Source organism: Zonotrichia albicollis, chromosome 7 (assembly GCF_047830755.1).
Source record: "Zonotrichia albicollis isolate bZonAlb1 chromosome 7, bZonAlb1.hap1, whole genome shotgun sequence".
In the NCBI taxonomy this organism is placed as follows: domain Eukaryota; kingdom Metazoa; phylum Chordata; class Aves; order Passeriformes; family Passerellidae; genus Zonotrichia; species Zonotrichia albicollis.
The window spans coordinates 18,625,736-18,640,711 of NC_133825.1; the positions used below are offsets into that span (position 1 = coordinate 18,625,736).

Consider the following 14,976-nt stretch of genomic DNA (forward strand, 5'->3'; position numbering starts at 1 on the left):
TGCTGTTGAAGCTGTGAGAGCCTTCAACTCTCAAAATGTTCACCTTGAAACTCCTACACCTTTGAAAAATGATCCTCCCTGGAAGCGTGCAGGATTTGACTGAAATCAGAAGAATCAACACAATTGGCTTGTTTTAAATAACTTATTTAGAAAACATACAGAGAACTGAGAAAGCAAAACTCTGAAAAAAACCCCCACCTTCTAGTTTATTAAATCAGCAATTTTCCAAACTATCTTTATAAAAACTACTGGAATATCTGAAAAAGACCTGTTGAGCTGATGTGCAAAGACCTTTAAAAATAGCAGGAGGTTTGTTAGAGAAGAAATGTGTGAACAGCACATATGGATCTCAACTGTAGAGCACCCAAAGGGTTGGGGACAGTAGCACAGGAATGCCTTGTCTTCCTTCTTCAGCATGGATTCCATGTCATGCCTCCCACTTAGAGCCAGTCAATGCACTCAGTCTGAAACAGGGGCCTGGAAAACACCCAAAATTCTCCCAAATCCACGTTTCCACACAAAGGGAAACCTGATATTTCAGTCTATGCTGTTCCTTCTGCCTTTCTTTTCTTGCCTGAGGTCTTCTTTTCTCCTTTCTTAGCAGTGTTGCCATACTTTGCTTCCAGATGGGAGAAGAAGTTATCCATTTCCTTTTCTCGTTCTTTGTTCCGGCGCTGGGGAGGGGGAAAAGAAAACCAACCAAACTCAAAACCTTTTGGAACTTCCCAAACTGCTTATCCCATTGAAATTTGATAGCTACACAAAATCTTGGACTGCATCAAACACAATTAAGACAAGCTACAGGAAGTTTAGTATCATCATTACAACTCCCTGTGAAACAACCTAAAACTGGAAGTTACTCCATAAGTACTCCAAATATTTAACTCTTGGAAATTTTAGGTAAAAAAATGCATACTGTACTCTGATTCTAATTAAATTAAAGCACATAGTTAACATTAAGGCCAGGTTTTAACCTCAGGAATTCAGAAGATATGCAAGGATCCAAAATCAAAGATGCTCAGGGAAAACACAATTATAAGCCAGTTACAAAATTATGTGCAAGAAACAGAAGAAGCCTTACTTTAATCAGTGCTTGCAAGTCATTTTCTCCACCAAGGCCCAGCTCATCTATAGTCTTTTTTGCCTCTTTAGCTTCTTTTTCTGCCTAAAAGAGCAAATAAGGTTTTTTAAAGAAGTATTTTGCATGTTATCTGATCATGTCTTATGGGACTTACTGAATGCTTTTTGGGCATCTGTGTACAAATAGCTGCAGGGAGGTGCAAAGGGTTTCCCAGTTTGGGAAGGGAAGCCCATTCTGGTTCCACCATTTAGCAGAGCAGGAAGTTTTTCTGCTCTTTCACAGTGTTGCATGTGATGTTTGTCCCCACCACTGTTCCCACACCCTTTTTTTATTTTATTTTGGTAGATACTACAATAACTTAAAGGTTGCTGTGATTTGCAAATAACATTCTACAAAGTGTCCAAAAGCATACAGGAGTCCATTTAGGCCAGAGCCAACCAAAATGTGTTTTCGTCACTTGCTTGTTTTTGTTAACTCCAGCAACTCCCAGCTTTGTAGATAAATGCAGGGACATGCTAAACTGTAACAAGCCGTTGTGTATAATAAGGAAATAAAGAAGTAGAAAAGCCTTTCACAATGATTTGGGTTGGGGGGTGATGACCATGGGTGACCAGAAGTTAACACGAAGGTGTGTAACCCAGCAATCCTGTGACAAACATCTCGGGAACAGAGTTACTTATTTCAGCCAAGGGAAAAAGTTCTGCTAAGTAATTGCTGCAACCTACCCGCTTTCTTCTGGACATCATCTTCTGCTTTGACTCCTTTACAAAAGCCTTGTAGGATGGCACCTCCCCAGAGTCGATGGCTCGCTCGATCATCTCCCGTATCCTGGGCTCATCCGTGTAGTCCACGCACAGCACAGACTCCATGATCCGATCCATGTCGCCCTTGAAGTTCATGTACGCTGCCTTCACATCAGCCAGCTCCTCCTCCGAGTTTTTGTAGGTACTCTTGAACTCTTCGATGTCTTTCACGGTGACCTGGAGCAAAGAGGTGACTATTTGTGACTTACAGGACTTACTCACCAGGAGGATTTAAGAGAAAACACATAAAAACAAAATGGGGAGGTGTGTCCCAGCCCCGTCCCGCTCTCACCTTGAACAGCAGCTGCCAGTACTCCAGCCAGTCCCGCCCGTCCTGCAGCGCCTCGGCGTCCTCATCCACCATGCCCGTCTCATCGTACACTGCGCGCTGCTTCTCATCGCTCAGCACGGCGTACACCTTGCCCAGGATCTGCGGGACACGGCAGCGGCCGGGAGGTCACTCGGGGAGCGGTCACTCGGGGATCAGGCACCCAGGGAGCACTGGGGTGGGCACTCGGGGTCGGGGTTGGTCAGCGGGGTGGGCACTCGGAGTCGGGGCTAGTCAGTGGAGTTGACACTCAGGGTCGGAGTTGGTCACTCAGGGTCGGGGCTGGGCAGCGGGGGTCGGCACTCAGGGTCGGGGCTGGTCAGCAGGGTGGGCACTCAGGGTCGCTTGCCCAGGGTTCAGTCACTTGGGGGAGAGCGGATCAGGGCACCGGTCCCTTCTGGAGTGGAGGGTCGGTCTCACCCGTGGCCGCCACCGCTCCTCTCCCTCCCTCCCTCTGTCTATCCCTCCCTTTCTCCCCCGGTCTCTCCTCACCTGGAAGCGGCGTGTGGCCTCCTCCTTCTGCTCGGCCGGGACGCGGTCGGGGTGCAGGCGCAGCGAGGCTCGGTGGTAGCCGCGGCGGATGTCCTTCTCGGACGCGCCGCGCCTCACGCCCAGCACACCGTACAGGTCCGCCGTACCGAACGCGGCCTCGCACTGCTGCGACAGCGCCATCCCGCCCCGCCGGCACCGCGACCAACGCCCCACCGTCCTTCCCGCCCGCTCCGCGCCCGGGCAGCTGCTCCGCGGCTGCGCCGGGCGGGAAGAGCCCGCGGGCGAAGCTGAGGGGCGGTGCCGGTGCTGAGGGAAGGCGGGGGGGCGGCCATGATGAGGGCAGGCTGAGGGGAGGCACCGCTGAGGGAAGGCGGGGGCTGGCCATGTTGGGGGGAGGTTGAGGGGAGGCGCTGCTGAGGGGGAGCGGTGACGATGCGGCGGCGCCGTTGAGGGGAAGCGGCGGCAATACGGCGGCGGCTCCGCTGAGGGGAGGCGGGAGGCCGGCCATGTTGAGGGGAGGCTGAGGGGTGGCACTGCTGAGGGGAGGCGGTGTCGGTGCGGCGGCGGCCCCGCTGACGGGAAGCGGTGGTGATGCGATGGCGGCGCCGCTGAGGGGAGGCGGGGAGCCGGCCATGTTGAGAGCGGACTGAGGCGACGCATCACTCAGGGGAGGCAGGGGGCTGGCCATATTGAGGGCAGGCTGAGGGGAGGCACAGCTGAGGGGCGGTGGTGGCTGAGCGGTGGCCCCACCGAGCCGGGCGGCCGCGGCCTCTGCGCCCCTTAGAGAGCTTGGGATGGCGGGGAGCTCTTTGTTGTGTAGCCTCCATGGCCTGCTGGGGTGCGATCGGGCCGGCAGCGGGGCAGGAGCGGGGCGCACCCCGGCCCCTCAGGGCGCCTTGGGGGGACCTCGCTGCCTCCGTGACGCGCTGGAGCCGCCGCCGAGCGCGGCCTCCTGCCCGCGAGCGCTTTGGCCCAGTTAGCGTCGGTAAAATCAATTTTATGATTTTATCTTCCTCGACTTCCTACATCCTGCCTGTAAACAATCGGCTCTGCTGGCTTTTGGGAGTGGGCAGGCCCTGGCACGGGGTGCCCAGAGAAGCTGTGGCTGCTCCTGGTTCCCTGAAGTGTCTTCTGGCCAGGCTGGATTTGGGGCTTGGAGCGGCCTGGGACGGTGGAAGGGGGTGGAACTGGGTGGGCTTTAAGGTCCCTTCTCACCCAAACCATTCCATGAATCATTTGTGGTTCTTTCAGGCCAGGTGAGATGCAGAAAATAAAAAGTTATTACTTTACATTTCTCGTGCTTGTTGTTCAAATGTGGAACGGTTCAGTCCCAATACCACAGAAGGAACAAACCCCAACAGCAGCAACTTAGATTTACAGAATTCAGATGGTAACATTGTAAAACCTTAATAAAAGTATAAAAACATTTAATTTACAAATCTCCTATAAAAGCTATTAATAAGGTGTTGTTTATTTATAAAGCATTATTATAATAATTATAAAAGATGTCAAAACCAGGAGGGTTTGGCTGGTGTTTACAGCTTGATGAAGTGCTTGTTTTGGTACAGTGCAGCGTAACAATTACAAATACATATTGAAATATAGTATTTTATGGAAATATATTTATTATAAATACATGTCGAAATATAGTATTATCACATATAATGAACAGTATAATAACTTATCAGTGTAAATAATCACCTGTAGTGATTATTTCAGTCACTTCTGAGACAACACCCGTCTCTTACCCGATCACCTCTTCTACTTCTTCGCGGGTTTTCCACGTTTAGTGCCAGCACTGACTGGAGCAGAAAGACACCACACATTGGGAATATCCGCGATTCCCTGCGGACACCGGGGTTTAAACTTCCCGGCGATTCCAGCTCGGTGTGTCAGGCTTCGGGCGCCGCCCACCCGGCAACCGGGGGAGCGCTTTGGGCGGCGCACCCGGAAGTGGGGGAGCGCTTTGGGCGGCGCACCCGGAAGTGGCGGGAGGTTCGGCTCGAGCATCTTCGTGATGGCGGCGGCGCCGCTGCGCGTGTGAGTGGGACCGGACGGGATGGGAGCGGGGCGGGACACGGGATGAGGTGGTGGTGGGGCCGGGGCTGGATCGGACCGTGCCATGTCGGCCGCTCTTACCGCACGGTGTCCCGCAGGCTGGCGTGTGGCGACGTGGAGGGGCGGCTGGAGGCGATCTTCGGGCGAGTCCGCGCCATCCAGGCCAAGAGCGGCCGCTTCGATGTAAGGCTCGTGGGGCTTGTGGGGGGGAGGTGGACGTGGTGCCGTTCCCGCGGGGGTCCCGTTCCCGTCCCGGCACGGCCGAGGCCGGAGCCTGCCCGGGGTGGGGTTTCCATACCCGCCGTGCTCGGGTGGCTGTTGCTGTCCCGTCCCTCCGTGACAGCCATGCTTCTCTTTCTGCTCGGTGTGAGAAAGGGTTTGCAGCCCCCCAGCCCTCCCTGTCCAGCACCAAACGATTGTGTGGAGCCGTGATCTGTGCACAGAAGGCGGGAGAGCAGCTGCCTGCCCTTTTAAACCCCTTGATGTTGCGTTTAACGCAGATAAACACAGAGGGATCACTTCAGCAAACCAAATGCTGCTGAAGCGGTGCAAGCAAAGCCTTTGTGTGTGTGTTCTGTGTGTGGTGAAATAAACTCCTGCTTTATCTGCTGGTTTTAGATGCTTTTGTGTGTCGGGAATTTCTTTGGCTCCACTTCCGAGGCAGAATGGGCCGAGTACCGCACAGGGGCCAAGAAAGGTAAGGGAGGAGGGAGGAGGGCGGTGTCACTGTGCGTGTGTCACTGCCGGGGGCTGGGCACTGTGCTGTTATAGCAGTTATACTACAGGAGGGAAAGATGGCTCTGGCTGGAACACCCCTGCCTGAAGGGCTGTGAACTTTGGGGTTCATTTTACACGAGATGTGTGTGGAGCAGGGGTTGTTCCCCTCCTGCAGCTGTGGGAGCTCCAGCTTCACTCTGCAGGAAGGTTTCTTGTGCTGCTGCTGCCAGAGGGTGCTGGGTGGGGTTGCTGGGCAGTGTGGGCTGGGAGCTGCAGTTAAAGCTCACTGAGTGCACGGGGTTCTCTCCCTCAGCTCCAATCCCAACCTACGTGCTCGGTGCCAACAGCCCAGACACCCTGAGCTACTTCCCAGACGTCAGTGGCTGTGAGTTGGCTGAGAACATCACCTACCTGGGTAAGGCTGCAGGGGCTTTGGGGTCAGCCTGTGCCTGCTGGGGCTCTCAGGAACCTTCTCTCATCCTCCCACTGTAACACCTTCCTTTTGCTGGGAGTTTTCAGTGATATTTTTTATCCTGTGGTTCAGACTGGTACAATCTCTCTAAAGAGAAAACTCTTCTTCCTTGATTTGTGATTTTTTTTTCATTTCTCTCATACTGCTCATTCTTCTGCTGAGCAGAAGGAGTAGAGGTTGCAACAGCCTGTTCTCTGAAGTAATTTGTAACAGAGCGGGATGTTACAACAGTCATTTAAATTATTAGAAAGCACTTCTTTTGAATAATTTTCAGTTATTCTTTTGAAATAGACATGTGTTCAATTTCATGAAAAAGTGCACAGTTATTACGGTTTGTGCCTTGCTTTATCTTCCTGAATGTCAGTATTTAGAAATAAGGTTGTACAACTAAAAGACACTTCTGTTTGTTGGTCAAATAAAAAAAAAAATGAAAGAGAGTGTTCTGAAATTTTTTACTTTTTTATTCTTCTGTTAAAACTACTTCAACTATTTTTGCTTTATCTAAATTGATAGATTTCTAAATGTAATGCTGCTTTTAAATAAGGATATATTTTTCTTTAGAATTGTTAATTTTCTAAATTAACAGCTCAGCAAATCAGCAGTAACTCCAAACCATTTCTGTAATAATAAATTTGTATTTATTACCTTTGGTTTAAGAGAAGTTATTCTAAAATTCTTGCATTTACCTGTGTGTAAGAAATCATCTGGTATAATATTGTCTTTCCACTACTGATTTTCCTTAAACTGAGCCATCTTCTCTTTTACTCAGATATTCATTCAATTTTATTCCAGGCTCTTCTACTCTAAAACTCTTTACCTTTCTATTTTTTCTGAATTTTCTTTATTTCAGAAATTATTTGTTCAGTCAGTTCCCCTATTTATTCTTCTTATAGCATGCCTGTCTTATTCCCAGAGTGTACCTGTCTAAATTCACAGCTCAGCAAATCAGCAGTAACTCCAAACCATTTCTGTAATAATGAATTTGTATTTATTACCTTTGCTTAGGAGAAGTTATTCTAAACTTCTTGCATTTACCTGTGTGTGAGAAATCATGTGGTACAATATTGTCCTTCCACTCCTGCTTTTCCTTTAGTTGATCCTTCTTCTCTTTTACTCAGATATTCATTCAATTTTATTCCAGGCTCTTCTACTCCAAAACTTTTTACCTTTATATTTTTTCTTAATTTTCTTTACTTCAGAAATTATTTGTTCAGTCAGTTCCCCTATTTATTCTTCTTATAGCATGCCTGTCTTATTCCCAGAGTGTACCTGTCTAAATTCACAGCTCAGCAAATCAGCAGTAACTCCAAACCATTTCTGTAATAATGACTTTGTATTTATTACCTTTGCTTAGGAGAAGTTATTCTAAACTTCTTGCATTTACCTGTGTGTGAGAAATCATGTGGTACAATATTGTCCTTCCACTCCTGCTTTTCCTTTAGTTGATCCTTCTTCTCTTTTACTCAGATATTCATTCAATTTTATTCCAGGCTCTTCTACTCCAAAACTTTTTATCTTTATATTTTTTCTTAATTTTCTTTATTTCAGAAATTATTTGTTCAGTCAATTCCCTTATTTATTCTTCTTATAGCGTGCCTGTCTTATTCCTAGAGCATCTGTCATATTCCCAGAGCATGCCTGTCTCTGTAGGGAAGGTTTCAATGTGATTTTGCTGTGTGCCTGTACTGCAGTAGCAGAGGTGACAAGCGAAGTGTAGCAAAGCTAAAAGAAAAAAAAACAATTTCTTTCCAGAATTGCCACCAGGCCAAAACTATAACAAAGTAGAGGCACTTGGGTGTGTGATTGCTGTGGATGAGTTTTTGGGAAGCAGGGTGGCAGGGAGGAGGGGGAGCACCGGGGTTTGTCTGTGGGTGAGTTTGGGTTTGCACTGTGGCACCGATCGATGCCATCGCTCTGGGCACAGCACGAGCTGCCTGTGGGGGTGACAGCAGTGACAGCAGTGACAGCCAGTCAGCACTGCTGCTGCTGCCCTGCCCAGGGGACTGTGGCGTGCTCAGGGCTGTGTGTGTGTCCCTGCAGGCCGCAGGGGTGTGTACAGTGGCTGCTCAGGGCTGCAGATCGCCTACCTGAGCGGCACCGAGGCGCAGCAGCAGCCGGAGCCCGCGCACTGCTTCAGCGCCAAGGATGTGGCCGAGCTGAAAACCTCTCTGCTGGCAACCCCAAACTTCAGGGGTGTGGATATACTGCTGACCTCCCCCTGGCCCAGAGATGTGGGCACTTTTGCCAACAGCGCGGTGAGTGGTCTGTTCCTGGGGTTTCACTGAGTGTTGCCTCTCTGCTTCCTCTCCAAGTTCTGGTCACCCTCTCCAAGGGCTTGAGAAAGCTGGGAGTAAAAACAGGTAGAGCAGGTGTTCTGTTTCTTTAGAGAAAACTGAAAGGAGAGGGATTTGTGAGACTTCAGGGCATTTTAGCTGTCCCTGCCACTTTTTAAGTGTTTTAGTGTGCTTGAGAAAGCTAGGAGTAAAAACAAGGGAGAGCAGGTGTTCTGGTTCTTCAGAGAAGAAAGACTGAAAGGAGAGGGATTTGTGAGACTTCAGGGCATTTTAGCTGTCCCTGCCACTTTTTAAGTGTTTTGGTGTTTATTTCCTTAAGTGTCAGTCAGACCCTCTCCAAGTGCTTGAGAAAGGTGGGAGTAAAAACAGGGAGAGCAGATGTTGTGGTTCTTCAGAGAAAACTGAAAGGAGAGGGATTTGTGAGACTTCAGAGGATTTTATCTGTTCCTGCCACTTTTTAAGTGTTTTGGTGTGCTTGAGAAATCTGAGAGTAAGAACAGGGAGAGCAGATGTTCTGGTTCTTCAGAGAGAGATGAAAGGAGGGGAGTTTGTGAGACTTCATGGCATTTTATCTGTCCCTGCCACTTTTTGTTTTGGTTTTGATTTCCTTAAATATCAGTTAGACCCTCTCCAAGTGCTTGAGAAATCTGAGAGTAAAAACAGGGAGAGCAGATGATCTGCTTCTTCAGAGAGAGCTGAAAGGAGAGGGATTTGTGAGACTTAAGGGTATTTTAGCTGTCCCTGCCACTTTTTAAGTGTTTTAGTGTGCTTGAGAAAGCTAGGAGTAAAAACAAGGGAGAGCAGGTGTTCTGGTTCTTCAGAGAAGAAAGACTGAAAGGAGAGGGATTTGTGAGACTTCAGGGCATTTTAGCTGTCCCTGCCACTTTTTAAGTGTTTTGGTGTTTATTTCCTTAAGTATCAGTCAAGTGGTCTGGTTCTTCCTCAGTCTGGATTTTGAGGGTGTTGTTTCATTTGTGTCCAATTTTGTGTTAGTGTTCCTCAGCAGAAGTGATTTTCAGATTATTTGAGACCTGTCTGCACAGCAAGGCCACACATGTGGCAAAAGAACATTTTTTACTTTCTCAGATTTTTTCAGCATCCAAAAATGGTTACAATCCTCAGTTTAAATGCATGAGGAACCTTCCCTCACAGCATGATAACCAACCCTGCTGCCCTTGGGGGTTGTAGAGAAAGATTTGTTGGGATGTTCTGGCTTAGAGAGAAAACTCAGATCTCAGAAGTTCCCATGTAGCTGTTCTATGTCATTCTATGTTTGACTTCCCTTGGCATGAATTTTCTGGGAATGTACTCACTGGAGTGTACAGAGAAGTATATTAAACCTTTCTTTTCCCTGCTCTTGGAGAGGTTTAAATAAAGCTTGGTTTGTGTTTTCTAGGGAGAAATAGATACCAAGAAGTGTGGCTCCAGGCTGGTAGCAGATCTAGCTGCAAGTCTCAAACCAAGGTATCATTTTGCTGCCCTGGAGAAGACCTACTATGAAAGACTTCCTTACAGGTTTGTAAAATCATGTGAAATCTCATTTATTTTCAAGTAAGGATTCAGTTTTTAAGGAACACAGGAGGACTGGTGTGCTGTCTGAGTATCTTCATGGCAGGCAGGGGTTCTCTCACTGTCCTTTCAATACTTTGTGTCAGTACAGCCAGGTTTTGCTTCCTTACAGGAATCACATGGTGCTACAGGAGACCCCACAGCACGTCACCAGGTTTATTGCCCTTGCTGATGTTGGCAATACAAGCAAGAAAAAGGTACTGACACCCTTGAATCCTCCTTCTTTTCTCAAGTACAGTAATGGGGCAGTGAGAGCAGTTAGAGGACAACATCAGGCACCTAAAAGCTTGGCTGAAGTGGAGGTATCTGTCTCACTTGAGTAACAGATATCACTCTCCTGTTATGTCACAGGGTAAGAGCTGCACATGGTGTTCTCAGGCAAACCACTGAAAATAAACTTCTGGCATGAGGTTTTTAACCTGTCCCTCTTCTCCCCTTAAGAAAGTTAAGGAATATTGGTTGGTAGTTAAGGATGCACAGGATCCAGGCCTGGTAATAAAAAAGGCCAGAAAGAAGGCCTGGAAACAGGCAGGGACCAAGGGTGCACTGCATGAACTCCTGGGTGGGACCCTGGCACAGGGGCTGTGTTTTTCCAGTTTTTCCATGCCCTGCCTTGGCACAAACACTGATGTGCTGAGGGGTGTGGAGCTGTTCTGGGGTGTGTTAGTTCATAAATGATGGCAGGAGCTGCCTGTCCCTGATTGCTGTGTTTGCTGCAGTACCTCTATGCCTTCAGCATCGTGCCCATGAGCTCCATGGACCCTGCAGAGCTGGTGAAGCAGCCTCAGGACGTCACCGAAAATCCCTACAGGAAACTCAGGAAGGAGGCTCCCAAGAGCAAAGCTCCTCTCTCTGCAGAGGTACTGCCCTGTGCTCCTCCCTCTGGGCCTTCTGCTTCACTTTCTGAGCTCACAGCACTGCTTGGCTTTCCCTTTGGGATATCTCTGTCCAAAACTGCTGTGGGGACAGGCTGAGGGAGCTGAGGGTGTTCAGCCTGGAGAAGAGAACTCATTATGGCCTTTCACTTCTTAAAGAAGGACTATAAGAAATATGGGGGCAAGAATTTTTTCCTCTTCAGCATTAAAGCCTTCTCATGGCATTTGGCTCTATGAGATAACTCAGTCAAATGTTTTCAACCTCTGGTGAGTCTGTGACTGGTTAATATCTCTAAGAAATAAAGCCATTCTTTTGGCACTGGCTGGCAAATGAAAAGATTTGAATAATCCATAAAATCTGGCAATTCTGAATGATCAGCATAAGGTTAAATAGGAGAGCATAATGGTTTGGGGCAGCTCTCTCTGAAGTTTTTCCCTGACTGAGGCAGGCAAAGTCTGCTGCATTACTAAAATAACAGGTAATTCTATTCCAGGATATTCAGAAGGCATTTCTTCCTGGAAAAGGTGCTCAGGCCTTGGCAGGGGCTGCCCAGGGAGTTCCCATCCCTGGAGGTGTCCAGGGAAGGGCTGGAGGTGGCACTCAGTGCTCTGGGCTGGGGACAAGGTGGGGATCATGGGGATGGTGGGGACAACTTGGACTCCGTGGGCTGGAATGGCTTTTCCAGCCTCAGAAATTCTGTGATATTGATGCTTTTCAAAAGTGGTTCACAGCTCTTCAGGAAAAATCAAATCAAATCTATATTCCGTCACTTTCTGTGACGCAGCTCTAACTGAACATCCTGTTCACTTTTCATTTCCTAAACAGGAAGAACCAGCCTGTCAGTTTTTCTTTGACTTGAACAAGCATCAGGGAAGGAAACGTCCCTCAGATGGGAAGGAGAGAGGGGACTCCCAACCTAAGCAAGCCAAGAAACCCCGTAAGTGTGAGGATGATTTATTCCTGAGCTCTTCCCTCGAGGCTTTGGATGAACCACATCACTCCAAGTTGTTCCTCAAGCTGTTGAGCTGTAGGTGACAGGGCCAGAGAGCTCTGTCACTGCCAGCTGCTGGGGGAATGCAGGAGGATGAAGAGTCCCTGGTTTCCAAGGGAAGATAGGCTTCAGCAGGTGAAAGAAGAGCATAGTTTCAAAGCTCTTTGGGTCTGTGGTTAGTTGGGCTGGTGGCATTGGTTGGTTGTGGTTGGGCTGATGGCATTTACCCTCTGAACCAGACACTTCCAAAAAGCTCAGCTCAGGTATCACAGTTTGGGTGTGAATCCAAATTTGTGTTTTGGGTGTGATGGATAGGCCAAGACCTGACAAGTGTGTTTGACAGCATCTGCCCTTCTCTTTAGTTGTGCAGTAATTTTACCTCATTTGGATTTGTGTGCTTGCATTTGCTGGTGTTTTCTTATTAGTAAGCTGCAACTACTAACTCCTGGAACTCCTAAATTCCTCCTTCATTCCAGGAGAATGGCAGTCAGCAGGGTCTGACTGCCACCTCCTCCTTTCTTGCTGGAATGTCCCTGGCCAGAGCTGTGTCCTTCTGACACCTTCAGCGCTTTATAAACTGGGAAATACCAGGTTGTCTGTGTTCTGACAAATATCCCTTCTGCTAATCCTTGCTTTCTTTCCCACCAAAGCTCAGCCCACAGGGCCCTGCTGGTTCTGCCTGGCCAGCCCAGAGGTGGAGAAGCACTTGGTTGTCAGCATTGGCACACATGTAAGTACCTGCAGCATGGGCTTTGCTAGGTCAGAGTCATGCTAGCACATGGCAATACAAAATACCAATCTCCAATTTTAAACATAAAACAAGCAAACTTTATTTCCAGCTGGATCTTGGGCTTGCTTTCAGTTTCTTTTCGTCTCCTTTACAAACACAAACTCCTAAAAAGTGGATTCCAGTGCCAGAACACTTTTTGCTATGCCAGCCCTCTGTTACCATCTGGCAGAACTTTTTCACCTGGAAGAAAGCTGGAACCTGCTTTGGCAGCAGGATGTACCAGTGCCAGATCTCTGGGATGGCTGGTTACAGATTTTGTTCTATAGAGATGAAATAGAAGGTGTCTCCATGATGTACTTCAAAATGTTGACTTTGAAGCTCAGTCCATCCTTTTATGCACTTTGCTCAGAGTTACTGCTCCTGTACAGCATAATCCACTTAGAGGGACAGGTTTGTCCACAGGTTTAGTTTAAATTTTAAGTGGATTTTTGTGTCAGAATAAGAAATTCCTGCCTCAGTGGTGAAATTCACTCAGCAGCTTCCCTGCACACAAGGCATTCAAAAGATACTATTTTTTTTTTGTCCTTTGGCAGTCTCTTTGTCTCTTTCTCATTCCTCTAGTGAAAAATAAATTCAATATAAAAATAAATTCAAATAAAATGGCTAATAAACAATCCCTAATAAGCAACACAGAAGACTCTCCTGTTCCTGAGGCTACTCAGAATGAGTAGTCAGAGTGTAAATTCCTACAGCACAGTGAGTAACTGGTGTGTGTTGTTTCACTCTAGTGCTACCTAGCCCTGGCCAAAGGGGGTTTGTCACCTGACCACGTCCTGATTTTGCCAATTGGGCACTATCAGTCAGTGGTGGACTTGTCTTCAGAGGTGCTGGAAGAAGTCACCAAATACAAGGCTGCCCTAAAGGAATTTTTCAGGAGCAAGGGGAAGAGATATGTCCTTTTTGAAAGAAACTATAGGAGTCAGCATCTACAGCTACAGGTATGGTTTGGGTATCACCCTGGGAAAACATAAACTTGCACTGAATATAAACTCCAGATGAGCTGAAAGAGCCATTTTGGGGTTTGTTGTGGTGGTTGCTGTGTGTGGCAGCTCTGTAAGTGTATCAGAGCTGTATCAGAGCTACCACAGAGATGACAAAGGAGAGGGCTGTGCTGAGAGCTTTCAAGCTTGGAGTTTTCACCTCTGTCCAGCTCCTACAGGAAAAAACTCTCATAAGTTTAAGCCTGTAGAGATGGGTGCTCACCTGTCTCGTGTGATGAGGCTGAGCTGAACTGAGGAGCCACGAGCTCCAGTGATGCACTGATGGCTTTCTGCAAATGGATTGTCTTGTCTTCTTTTATGGAAATGTCCTCCCTCTCCAGGTCATTCCTGTCCCTCTGGACCTCTGCACTTCTGAAGACATCAAGGAGGCCTTTATTACACAAGCCCAGGAGCAGCAGATCGAGCTGTTGGAAATCCCAGAGCACTCGGATCTCACGCAAGTACGGGGCCAGATTTCACCTCTTCACTTCCCCCTGTCCTGCCCAAGCTGCTGCTCCCCTCTGAGCTCACTCTGCGGGGTGGGGTCAACCTGTTGGAGGCAGAATCTCATGGGCTTGATCTGGGGATGTGCCAGGATTCTGCTCTGGGAGCAGTTCCCATGAACAGCAGATAATTTCTCAGCTGAGAATTGTGAGCGTGGCCTCATCCTCCAAAAATGTGTTGCACCAGGCTGGGGTGACCTCAGTGAGGTTGGGAATGACCAGACCTGCCTGTTTCTCATTTAGTCACTCACAGCAGAATTAAACCTCAAAATACCATAGGTGATCCCAGCAGGAAGTGACCCACTGCTCCTTCCTCCCATGGAGGTATTGTTTGAGCACAGGCACTGACCTCAGGCAGTTTGTGGGATTATTTTTCCAAGTTTCCTCCCAGGAGAGAGGACCATGGCATGGGGACAACTGTGTCCCCAGCCCCTGAACTGGCTCTGCCTGTACCCTGGTAGCCCTTCTCAGAAGGGTGATTAGGAATGAGCTGCCCAGGAGGGACATTGGAAGGGGCTGCCTGGGGAAATGGTGGAGTCGCCAGCCCTGGAGGTGTTTGTGGTACGGACTGGCATGGCTGTTAGTGCCATGGTGCAGTGAACGAGCAGGTGATCAGTCCTAGGTTGGAGTAGATGGTGTCAGAGGTGTTTTCCAGCCGATCTGATTGTGTGGTTCCCGTGGTGCAGGTGGCTCAGCCGGGGGTGCCGTACTTCTACGTGGAGCTGGACACGGGGGAGAAGCTGTTCCACCGCATCCGCGGCCGCTTCCCGCTGCAGTTCGGCAGGTGCGTGCCCCGCCCCTGAAATGACATCACTGTGATGTCTCGATGACGTCACGGTGACGCCACGGCGCTGTCGTTGCAGGGAGGTGCTGGCGAGCGAGGCGCTGCTGGCGCAGCCGCAGCGCGCGGACTGGCGGCAGTGCGCCGCCCAGCGGCCCGAGGAGGCGGCGCAGGCCCGCGCCTTCCGCCAAGCCTTCGAGCCCTTCGACTTCTCCCTCCGCGACTGAGGCGGCGCTGCCGG

General features: G+C 48.9%; 2 protein-coding genes and 1 non-coding gene across 3 annotated transcripts; 2 read left to right on the forward strand and 1 right to left on the reverse strand.

The window, feature by feature from the left end:
- Nucleotides 1–180: 180 nt before the first annotated feature.
- Nucleotides 181–3,007, reverse strand: DNAJC9 (DnaJ heat shock protein family (Hsp40) member C9). The gene is made up of 5 exons (XM_005496927.3): nt 2,705–3,007; nt 2,177–2,314; nt 1,807–2,061; nt 1,082–1,165; nt 181–674 (listed from the first exon to the last, which is right to left on the reverse strand). Exons 1-5 carry the CDS (start codon nt 2,882–2,884, stop codon nt 543–545), a joined length of 789 nt encoding a protein of 262 aa, XP_005496984.2. The 5' UTR covers nt 2,885–3,007; the 3' UTR covers nt 181–542.
- Nucleotides 3,008–4,609: 1,602 nt separating this feature from the next.
- CWF19L1 (CWF19 like cell cycle control factor 1) lies at nt 4,610–14,962 on the forward strand. Its single transcript, XM_074544487.1, has 14 exons — nt 4,610–4,744; nt 4,861–4,945; nt 5,381–5,459; nt 5,793–5,894; nt 7,992–8,206; nt 9,642–9,760; nt 9,927–10,011; nt 10,534–10,674; nt 11,516–11,627; nt 12,332–12,411; nt 13,200–13,409; nt 13,793–13,912; nt 14,641–14,738; nt 14,818–14,962. The coding sequence occupies exons 1-14, from the start codon at nt 4,722–4,724 to the stop codon at nt 14,960–14,962; spliced, it is 1,614 nt and encodes a 537-aa protein (XP_074400588.1). The 5' UTR covers nt 4,610–4,721.
- LOC113460552 (small nucleolar RNA SNORA12) lies at nt 13,494–13,632 on the forward strand. Its single transcript, XR_003382404.2, has one exon. It is a non-coding gene; the product is annotated as a small nucleolar RNA SNORA12 (small nucleolar RNA).
- Nucleotides 14,963–14,976: the final 14 nt, after the last annotated feature.

What these genes read in the sequence shown, in the direction of transcription:
- DNAJC9 (XM_005496927.3), bottom strand. Translation starts at nt 2,884, where the DNA reads ATGGCGCTGTCGCAGCAGTGCGAGGCCGCGTTCGGTACGGCGGACCTG. An exon ending in ACTGGCAGCTGCTGTTCAAG is followed by an intron (nt 2,062 to 2,176) that starts GTGAGAGCGGGA and finishes TCTTTGCTCCAG; the next exon opens with GTCACCGTGAAAGACATCGA. An exon ending in TGATGTCCAGAAGAAAGCGG is followed by an intron (nt 1,166 to 1,806) that starts GTAGGTTGCAGC and finishes TTGCTCTTTTAG; the next exon opens with GCAGAAAAAGAAGCTAAAGA.
- CWF19L1 (XM_074544487.1), top strand. Translation starts at nt 4,722, where the DNA reads ATGGCGGCGGCGCCGCTGCGCGT. An exon ending in CCAAGAGCGGCCGCTTCGAT is followed by an intron (nt 4,946 to 5,380) that starts GTAAGGCTCGTG and finishes TGCTGGTTTTAG; the next exon opens with ATGCTTTTGTGTGTCGGGAA. An exon ending in CCGCACAGGGGCCAAGAAAG is followed by an intron (nt 5,460 to 5,792) that starts GTAAGGGAGGAG and finishes TCTCTCCCTCAG; the next exon opens with CTCCAATCCCAACCTACGTG.